At 45.1% G+C, this 10,908-nt stretch overlaps 1 protein-coding gene across 1 annotated transcript in view; it reads right to left on the reverse strand.

Annotated features, from left to right (window-relative positions):
• Positions 1-1,155: 1,155 nt before the first annotated feature.
• LOC117727696 (probable palmitoyltransferase ZDHHC14) overlaps positions 1,156-10,908 on the reverse strand; it is a 13,373-nt gene continuing 3,620 nt past the window's right edge. Inside the window, exons 3-10 of the mRNA XM_034528123.1 lie at positions 10,715-10,875; positions 9,564-9,689; positions 9,340-9,477; positions 9,040-9,088; positions 5,949-6,051; positions 5,144-5,253; positions 2,794-2,881; positions 1,156-1,873 (exon numbers count right to left, since the gene is read on the reverse strand). Of these exons, the coding sequence (XP_034384014.1) occupies positions 1,235-1,873; positions 2,794-2,881; positions 5,144-5,253; positions 5,949-6,051; positions 9,040-9,088; positions 9,340-9,477; positions 9,564-9,689; positions 10,715-10,875 (1,414 nt within the window). The 3' untranslated portion in view covers positions 1,156-1,234. The remainder of the gene's footprint in view (positions 1,874-2,793; positions 2,882-5,143; positions 5,254-5,948; positions 6,052-9,039; positions 9,089-9,339; positions 9,478-9,563; positions 9,690-10,714; positions 10,876-10,908) is intronic.

The raw sequence follows: 10,908 nt of genomic DNA on the forward strand, positions 1-10,908 counted from the left end.
GAGGAGGAGGTGAAGGAAGAGGTGGAGGAAGAGGAGGAGGTGAAGGAAGAGGAGAAGGTGGAGGAAGAGGAGAAGGAGGAGGAAGAGAAGGAGGTGAAGGAAGAGGAGAAGGTGCAGGAAGAGGTGGAGGAAGAGGAGGAGGTGAAGGAAGAGGTGGAGGAAGAGGAGGAGGTGAAGGAAGAGGAGAAGGTGGAGGAAGAGGAGAAGGAGGAGGAAGAGGAGGAGGTGAAGGAAGAGGAGAAGGTGCAGGAAGAGGTGGAGGAAGAGGAGGAGGTGAAGGAAGAGGTGGAGGAAGAGGAGGAGGTGAAGGAAGAGGAGAAGGTGGAGGAAGAGGAGAAGGTGGAGGAAGAGGAGGAGGTGAAGGAAGAGGAGAAGGTGGAGGAAGAGGAGAAGGTGGAGGAAGAGGAGGAGGTGGAGGAAGAGGAGGAGGTGGAGGAAGAGGAGAAGGAGGAGGAAGAGGAGGAGGTGGAGGAAGAGGAGAAGGAGGAGGAAGAGGAGAAGGTGGAGGAAGAGGAGAAGGTGGAGGAAGAGGAGAAGGAGGAGGAGGAAGAGGAGAAGGAGGAGGAAGAGGAGGAGGTGGAGGAAGAGGAGAAGGAGGAGGAAGAGGAGGAGGTGGAGGAAGAGGAGAAGGAGGAGGAAGAGGAGAAGGTGGAGGAAGAGGAGAAGGAGGAGGAGGAAGAGAAGGAGGTGGAGGAAGAGGAGAAGGAGGAGGAAGAGGAGAAGGTGGAGGAAGAGGTGGAGGAAGAGGAAGAGGAGGAGGTGAAGGAAGAGGAGAAGGTGGAGGAAGAGGAGAAGGTGGAGGAAGAGGTGGAGGAAGAGGAAGAGGAGGAGGTGGAGGAAGAGGAGAAGGAGGAGGAAGAGGAGAAGGAGGAGGAAGAGGAGAAGGTGGAGGAAGAGGAGAAGGTGGAGGAAGAGGAGAAGGAGGAGGAGGAAGAGGAGGAGGTGGAGGAAGAGGAGAAGGAGGAGGAAGAGGAGAAGGTGGAGGAAGAGGTGGAGGAGGAGGAAGAGAAGGAGGTGGAGGAGGAGGAGAAGGTGGAGGAAGAGGAGAAGGAGGAGGAAGAGGAGAAGGTGGAGGAAGAGGTGGAGGAAGAGGAAGAGGAGGAGGTGAAGGAAGAGGAGAAGGTGCAGGAAGAGGTGGTGGAGGAAGAGGAGGTGGTGGAGGAAGAGGAGGTGGTGGAGGAAGAGGAGGAGGTGGAGGAAGAGGAGGACGAAGTCCGAGGTCAAACATGGCGGTTCAGACGGAGCTGAGCTTGACGAGCCCTCGGACCGAGTCCTCGTGCAGCGCGTCCTGACTGGCGGGGTCGTACAGGGGGGCGGGGCCAGGTAGATGCGGGTGCAGGTGTGGGTGGGCGGGGCATGGCGGGGCGCCCTGCGGCGTGGAGCAGAGCGCCTCCTCCGGGCTGACGAAGTGGCGGCGGTGGTGGTGGAGGTGGAGGGTCAGGACGTCCGCCCCGCAGGAGGGCAGCGAGGGCTGGGAGGGGGCCAGGTGGGCGCAGGGGCCCCCCAGCATGGTGGTCTTCACCGGCAGAGGGGCCAGGTGGGTGCAGGGGCCCCCCAGCATGGTGGTCTTCACCGGCAGAGGGGCCAGGTGGGCGCAGGGGCCCCCCAGCATGGTGGTCTTCACCGGCAGAGGGGCCAGGTGGGCGCAGGGGCCCCCCAGCATGGTGGTCTTCACCGGCAGAGGGGCCAGGTGGGTGCAGGGGCCCCCCAGCATGGGGGTCTTCACCGGCAGAGGGGCCAGGTGGGCGCAGGGGCCCCCCAGCATGGGGGTCTTCACCGGCAGAGGGGCCAGGACCGCGGGGTCGCTGTGGAGCAAAGGGGCGGCGGCCTGGAGGACGACCTGGGTGCTCTGGAGACACTGATCCTGATCACACTGGGACACGTTCAGGGACACGTTCAGGGACACGTTCAGGGGGACGTTCAGGGACACGTTCAGGGGGACGTTCAGGGACACGTTCAGGGACACGTTCAGGGGGACGTTCAGGGACACGTTCAGGGGGACGTTCAGGGACACGTTCAGGGACACGTTCAGGGACACGTTCAGGGGGACGTTCAGGGACACGTTCAGGGACACGTTTGTATTATACATACATATATATATATATATATATATATATATATATATATATATATAAAATATATATATGTATATATAAAATACATACATATATATATATATACATATAAAATATATATATGTATATATAAAATACACATTATATATATATATATATATACATATAAAATACATATATATATTATATATATATATATATATACACATATATATATATATACATATACATATAAAATACATATATATATATTATATATATATATATGTATATATAAAATACACATTATATATATATATATACATATAAAATACATATATATATTATATATATATATATATACACATATATATATATATACATATACATATAAAATACATATATATATATTATATATATATATATATGTATATATAAAATACACATTATATATATATATATATACATATAAAATACATATATATATTATATATATATATATACACATATATATATATACATATACATATAAAATACATATATATATATATATATTATATATATATATATATATATACATATAAAATACATATATATATATTATATATATATACACACACACACACACATATATAAAATACATACATATATATATATATAAAATACATATATATATATACATATAAAATACATATATATGTATTATATATATTTATGGGGTCAGTGTTGATCGTCCTACCATGTGACTGTGGTGCCGGCCGGTCCCGTTGGACTGGGAGACGGTCTGTGGCGTGTCAGACTGGATCAAACCTCTCCTGTCAATCAAACTGGGGCATAGACAAAATCAAACTTTATTGACACCATGTTGTTTTACATTAAAACAACTGGTTACTAATATAACCTAGTTCTACGCATTAAAAAGAAGAGCTGGACATTTTAGGAAGATACATTTATTATACAGTTTAAATGTCTTCAATCTATATTCACTGATAAATAATCAAATGTATTAGTTCAACAGGATTCTTCCTGACATGTGACAGGAAGTTTGAATCATTTCACAATAAAACATCTGGAATGAAACAAGAAGAACATTAAATGAACAGCTGGAACAGGAGGAAGAAGAGGAGGAGGAGGAAGAACAGGAGGAGGAGAAAGAAGAGGAGGAGAAAGAGAAAGAGGAAGAGGAAGAAGAGGAGGAGGAGGAAGAGGAGGAGGAAGAAGAGGAGGAGAAAGAGGAAGAGGAAGAAGAGGAGGAGAAAGAGGAAGAGGAGGAAGAAGAGGAGGAGAAAGAAGAGGAGAAAGAGGAAGAGGAAGAAGAGGAGGAGGAAGAAGAAGAAGAGGAGGAGGAAGAAGAGGAGGAGAAAGAGAAAGAGGAAGAGGAAGAAGAGGAGGAGGAGGAAGAGGAGGAGGAAGAAGAGGAGGAGAAAGAGGAAGAGGAAGAGGAAGAAGAGGAGGAGGAGGAAGAGGAGGAGGAAGAAGAGGAGGAGAAATAGGAAGAGGAGGAGGAGGAAGAAGAGGAGGAGAAAGAGAAAGAGGAAGAGGAGGAGAAAGAGGAAGAGGAAGAAGAGGAGGAGAAAGAGGAAGAGGAGGAAGAAGAGGAGGAGAAAGAAGAGGAGAAAGAGGAAGAGGAAGAAGAGGAGGAGGAAGAAGAAGAAGAGGAGGAGGAAGAAGAGGAGGAGAACGAGAAAGAGGAAGAGGAAGAAGAGGAGGAGGAGGAAGAGGAGGAGGAAGAAGAGGAGGAGAAAGAGGAAGAGGAAGAGGAAGAAGAGGAGGAGGAGGAAGAGGAGGAGAAATAGGAAGAAGAGGAGAAATAGGAAGAAGAGGAGGAGGAGAAAGAGGGGGAGGGGAGCAGGGAGAGGAGGAAGAGGAGGAAGAGGAGGAGGAAGAAGAGGAGGAGAAATAGGAGGAAGAGGAGGAGGAGAAAGAGGGGGAGGGGAGCAGGGAGAGGAGGAAGAGGAGGAAGAGGAGGAGGAAGAAGAGGAGGAGAAAGAGGAAGAAGAGGAGGAGGAGAAAGAGGAAGAGGAAGAAGAGGAGGAGGAGGAAGAGGAGGAGGAAGAAGAGGAGGAGAAAGAGGAAGAGGAAGAAGAGGAGGAGGAGGAAGAGGAGGAGGAGAAAGAGAAAGAGGAAGAAGATGAGGAGGAGGAAGAGGAGGAGGAGGAAGAAGAGGAGGAGAAAGAGGAAGAGGAAGAAGAGGAGGAGGAGGAAGAGGAGGAGGAGAAAGAGAAAGAGGAAGAGGAAGAAGATGAGGAGGAGGAAGAGGAGGAGGAGGAAGAAGAGGAGGAGAAAGAGGAAGAGGAAGAAGAGGAGGAGGAGAAAGAGGAAGAGGAAGAAGAGGAGGAGGAGGAGGAAGAAGAGGAGGAGAAAGAGGAAGAGGAAGAAGAGGAGGAGGAGGAAGAGGAGGAGGAGAAAGAGGAAGAGGAAGAAGAGGAGGAGGAGGAAGAAGAGGAGGAGAAAGAGGAAGAGGAAGAAGAGGAGGAGGAGAAAGAGGGGGAGGGGGAGCAGGGAGAGGAGGAAGAGGAGGAAGAGGAGGAAGAGGAGAAGGAGGAGAAGATGCAAGTACAGTGGTAGAAAGCAACAACTACATTCAGAGTTTAGAGCAGACTCTCGTCCTGGTTCTAGTCCAGAGTTAAGTCCTGGTTCTAGTCCAGACTCTCGTCCTGGTTCTAGTCCAGAGTTAAGTCCTGGTTCTAGTCCAGACTCTCGTCCTGGTTCTAGTCCAGAGTTAAGTCCTGGTTCTAGTCCAGACTCTCGTCCTGGTTCTAGTCCAGAGTTAAGTCCTGGTTCTAGTCCAGAGTTAAGTCCTGGTTCTAGTCCAGACTCTCGTCCTGGTTCTAGTCCAGAGTTAAGTCCTGGTTCTAGTCCAGACTCTCGTCCTGGTTCTAGTCCAGAGTTAAGTCCTGGTTCTAGTCCAGAGTTAAGTCCTGGTTCTAGTCCAGAGTTAAGTCCTGGTTCTAGTCCAGACTCTCGTCCTGGTTCTAGTCCAGAGTTAAGTCCTGGTTCTAGTCCAGAGTTAAGTCCTGGTTCTAGTCCAGACTCTCGTCCTGGTTCTAGTCCAGACTCTCGTCCTGGTCTAGTGTTGTGCTCCTGACCTGGGGGGCAGAGGTCCACACAGAGCAGCACAGCAGTTGGTCAGGATGTTTCCGTAGCTGTAGGGGTTGTAGTTATCTTTCCCTCGCTTGGTGGACCAGGACCCTTTAATCTGGATCAAGACCAGGAGAAGACCAGGACCAGCAGAAGGCCAGGACAGAAACAGAGAACGTTGGTTCAGTTCATCAGAGCCCATACAAATCAAGACCAGATCAAAACACGGTTACACAATATTAGAACAGAGAATATCCTCCTGGTGGTCCTCTCAGGGACCTTCTAGTGCTCCTCTCAGGGACCTTCTAGTGGTCCTCTCAGGGACCTTCTAGTGCTCCTCTCAGGGACCTTCTAGTGGTCCTCTCAGGGACCTTCTAGTGCTCCTCTCAGGGACCTTCTAGTGGTCCTCTCAGGGGCCTCCTAGTGGTCCTCTCAGGGACCTTCTAGTGGTCCTCATAGGGACCTTCTAGTGCTCCTCTCAGGGACCCTCTAGTGGTCCTCTCAAGGGCCTCATAGTGCTTCTCTCAAGGGCCTCCTAGTGGTCCTCTCAGGGGCCTCCTAGTGGTCCTCTCAGGGACCCCTCTCAAGGGCCTCCTAGTGGTCCTCTCAGGGGCCTCCTAGTGGTCCTCTCAGGGGCCTCCTGGTGGTCCTCTCAGGGGCCTCCTAGTGGTCCTCTCAGGGGCCTCCTGGTGGTCCTCTCAGGGACCCCTGGCGCCATCTTAAGGAGCCCCTGGTGGTCTACTCAGGGGACACCTGGACCCCTCTCAAGGAAACCCTGGTGTTCCTCTCAGGGACCCCCGGTGGTCTACTCACGTCCTCGTTGGTGGTCTGGTTGGAGCTGATCAGGTACGTGTGGAACCCGGACAGACCCACAATGGACCAGATGGAGAAGAAACACACCACCACCTCCAGGACGGTGCGGAACCGGGTCAAGGACCAACGTCACCGGAAGTTTGAATTCTCAACAAAACAACGAAATGCTGAAATTACAAATCATTTTACCGACAGACAGGAAACGAGTTGATGTTTGTTTGTTTTACATTTGTTTGTTTGTCGCAGAAACAGAAAACTTTACTTCCCTTTACTTCCATTTACTTCTATTACTTCCCTTTACTTCCATTTACTTCCCTTTACTTCTATTTACTTCCATTTACTTCCCTTTACTTCTATTACTTCAATTTACTTCCCTTTACTCCAATTTACTTCCCTTTACTTCCATTTACTTCTATTACTTCCCTTTACTTCTATTACTTCCCTTTACTTCCATTTACTTCTATTACTTCCCTTTACTTCCCTTTACTTCTATTACTCCCCTTTACTTCTATTACTTCCCTTTACTTCCATTTACTTCTATTACTTCCCTTTACTTCCATTTACTTCTATTACTTCCCTTTACTTCCCTTTCCCTTATTACTTCCCTTTACTTCCATTTACTTCCCTTTACTTCAATTTACTTCTATTACTTCCCTTTACTTCCATTTACTTCCCTTTACTTCAATGTACTTCTATTACTTCCCTTTACTTCCATTTACTTCTATTACTTCCCTTTACTTCCCTTTACTTCTATTACTTCCCTTTACTTCCATTTACTTCTATTACTTCCCTTTACTTCCATTTACTTCTATTACTTCCCTTTACTTCCCTTTCCCTTATTACTTCCCTTTACTTCCATTTACTTCCCTTTACTTCAATTTACTTCTATTACTTCCCTTTACTTCCCTTTACTTCAATTTACTTCTATTACTTCCCTTTACTTCCATTTACTTCTATTACTTCCCTTTACTTCCCTTTACTTCTATTACTTCCCTTTACTTCCCTTTACTTCAATTACTTCCCTTTACTTCCCTTTACTTCTATTACTCCCCTTTACTTCTATTACTTCCCTTTACTTCCATTTACTTCTATTACTTCCCTTTACTTCCCTTTACTTCAATTTACTTCTATTACTTCCCTTTACTTCCCTTTACTTCAATTTACTTCTATTACTTCCCTTTACTTCCATTTACTTCTATTACTTCCCTTTACTTCCCTTTACTTCTATTACTTCCCTTTACTTCCATTTACTTCTATTACTTCCCTTTACTTCCATTTACTTCTATTACTTCCCTTTACTTCCCTTTCCCTTATTACTTCCCTTTACTTCCATTTACTTCCCTTTACTTCAATTTACTTCTATTACTTCCCTTTACTTCCATTTACTTCCCTTTACTTCAATTTACTTCTATTACTTCCCTTTACTTCCATTTACTTCTATTACTTCCCTTTACTTCCCTTTACTTCTATTACTTCCCTTTACTTCCCTTTACTTCAATTTACTTCTATTACTTCCCTTTACTTCCATTTACTTCCCTTTACTTCTATTTACTTCCATTTACTTCCCTTTACTTCTATTACTTCAATTTACTTCCCTTTACTCCAATTTACTTCCCTTTACTTCCATTTACTTCTATTACTTCCCTTTACTTCCCTTTACTTCTATTACTTCCCTTTACTTCCATTTACTTCTATTACTTCCCTTTACTTCCCTTTACTTCTATTACTCCCCTTTACTTCTATTACTTCCCTTTACTTCCATTTACTTCTATTACTTCCCTTTACTTCCATTTACTTCTATTACTTCCCTTTACTTCCCTTTCCCTTATTACTTCCCTTTACTTCCATTTACTTCCCTTTACTTCAATTTACTTCTATTACTTCCCTTTACTTCCATTTACTTCCCTTTACTTCAATGTACTTCTATTACTTCCCTTTACTTCCATTTACTTCTATTACTTCCCTTTACTTCCCTTTACTTCTATTACTTCCCTTTACTTCCATTTACTTCTATTACTTCCCTTTACTTCCATTTACTTCTATTACTTCCCTTTACTTCCCTTTCCCTTATTACTTCCCTTTACTTCCATTTACTTCCCTTTACTTCAATTTACTTCTATTACTTCCCTTTACTTCCCTTTACTTCAATTTACTTCTATTACTTCCCTTTACTTCCATTTACTTCTATTACTTCCCTTTACTTCCCTTTACTTCTATTACTTCCCTTTACTTCCCTTTACTTCAATTACTTCCCTTTACTTCCCTTTACTTCTATTACTCCCCTTTACTTCTATTACTTCCCTTTACTTCCATTTACTTCTATTACTTCCCTTTACTTCCCTTTACTTCAATTTACTTCTATTACTTCCCTTTACTTCCCTTTACTTCAATTTACTTCTATTACTTCCCTTTACTTCCATTTACTTCTATTACTTCCCTTTACTTCCCTTTACTTCTATTACTTCCCTTTACTTCCATTTACTTCTATTACTTCCCTTTACTTCCATTTACTTCTATTACTTCCCTTTACTTCCCTTTCCCTTATTACTTCCCTTTACTTCCATTTACTTCCCTTTACTTCAATTTACTTCTATTACTTCCCTTTACTTCCATTTACTTCCCTTTACTTCAATTTACTTCTATTACTTCCCTTTACTTCCATTTACTTCTATTACTTCCCTTTACTTCCCTTTACTTCTATTACTTCCCTTTACTTCCCTTTACTTCAATTTACTTCTATTACTTCCCTTTACTTCCATTTACTTCCCTTTACTTCTATTTACTTACATTTACTTCCCTTTACTTCTATTACTTCAATTTACTTCCCTTTACTCCAATTTACTTCCCTTTACTTCCATTTACTTCTATTACTTCCCTTTACTTCCCTTTACTTCCCTTTACTTCCATTTACTTCCATTTACTTCTATTACTTCCCTTTACTTCTAGTTACTTCCCTTTACTTCCCTAAAGTACTAAAGTACTGAGGTACAAAAGTAATATATATATATATATATATATATATATATATATATATATATATATATATCCACGTATATAAACAAAGATGATTGAAACATTGGTGGAAGGATATCTGGCCGGACTGTCTTTGAGCGCGCTCAGGAACCCGGTCCGGTTCGATCCTGCAGAGACAGGAAGTGATCAAGTTATTGATCTTTTAAACATAAATCGTTCAATACACACGTCCGTCTTATTATGGTTTTCATACTTTCATCATCAATAATTATATTGTATTTCTTGACTGACAGCTTCTTTTAGTACTTAAATATTCGAGGTTCTTGTACTTGCTGTTTTTCACTTCTCATTTTTGCTGAACAATGTATATTATATGAGTGTGTGTGTGTGTGTGTGTGTGTGTGTGTGTGTTACTCACTGATGATGACGTGTGTGATGACGAAGGCGAAGATGAAGAGCGTGAGGAAGGACAGCGAGAGGATGAACAGGTAGAAGAAGCGGTAGTTTCTCCGGCCGACACAGTTCCCGACCCACGGGCAGTGATGGTCGAACCGCTCTGACACACACACACACACACACACACACACACGTCGTCAAGGTGACCCGTACCTGCCCGTGTACACCTGTGAACAGCTGACTGACCCACACAGTTGTCACACAGGCTGCAGTGAGACGCTCGCGGCGGCCTGAACATCCTGCAGGTGAAGCAGTATTTCAGTCTGACCGTCTGCCCGTTGACCAGCACCTCCCTGGAGCGGGGGGGCGGGTCTGGAGACACAAACAAACAAACACAAAGTTGTTGGCTTCTGGTCTGGAAAGACTAACTTACATAATGAGAGCGAGCAGAAGAACCGTGATCACGATCACGTAAAGAATAAAACACACAACGTGTTGAGGTCGATGCGGAAAGTCCACAACGTCTACTTTATGACAGAGTGGCACTTCCTCCCTCCAATAGAACATCTGAACATTCAATTCAATTCAATTCAGTTTATTTTGTATAGCCCAATATCACAAATCACAACCTCCCCTCAGAGGGCTTTACAATCTGTACACATACGACATCCCTGACCTTTGACCTCACATCAGATCAGGAAAAACTCCCCAAAAATAACCTTTGACAGGGAAAAAAGGGAAGAAACCTTCAGGAGAGCAACAGAGCAGGATCCCTCTCCCCGGATGGACAGATGAATAGATGTCATGTGACCAGATGAACAGAGTTACAGAGTTACATAAACACATTACATGAATATGACAATGTATGAATGGAACTCCAATCCATGAAACAGAAGGAGGTAGAGAGGAGGGGGGGCGGGGCATCAGCAGGGCCAATGGGAGGCCGGCTCACCAGCATCAGACACCTCCAGGTCCAATGGACCCTATGAGACGTGAAGTCACAACGACTCCGGGGAGGAAGCAGAGTTAATAAGGTGCAATGGAGAGATGTAAATGTATCCATAAGGAGAGAGAGAAGAGGAGATAGGTGCTCAGTGTATCCTAAAACATCCCCCAGCAGCCTATAAGCCTATAGCAGCATATCAAGGGGCTCGACCAGGGCAAACCTGATTCAGCCCTAACTATAAGCACTATTAAAGAGGAAAGTCTTAAGTCTATTCTTGAATGAGGTGACTGTGTCTGCCTCCAGGACTGAAAGTGGAAGCTGGTTCCATAAAAGAGGACCTTGATAACTGAAGGCTCTGGCTCCCATCCTAACATGGGGACTAAGGACTAAGGACTAAGGACTAAGGACTAAGGACTAAGGACTAAGGACTAAGGACTAAGGACCCCCTCACCGGTCGGCCCCTCCAGGTCGGCGGCCTCGTCCGGCGTGGCCCGGGGCAGCACGCCGGGGTCGGTGAAGCTCGCTCGGAGCAGCGTTGCCATCACGAAGACGAAGAGGACGCCGGCGACCGCCGGGATAGCCGGCGTCAGGTGGGACGCCAGGAAGGGACAGCTGAGGACGAATCAAAACAGAGCCGAAGGCATC

This window comes from Cyclopterus lumpus, chromosome 24 (assembly GCF_009769545.1).
Source record: "Cyclopterus lumpus isolate fCycLum1 chromosome 24, fCycLum1.pri, whole genome shotgun sequence".
Lineage (NCBI taxonomy): Eukaryota > Metazoa > Chordata > Actinopteri > Perciformes > Cyclopteridae > Cyclopterus > Cyclopterus lumpus.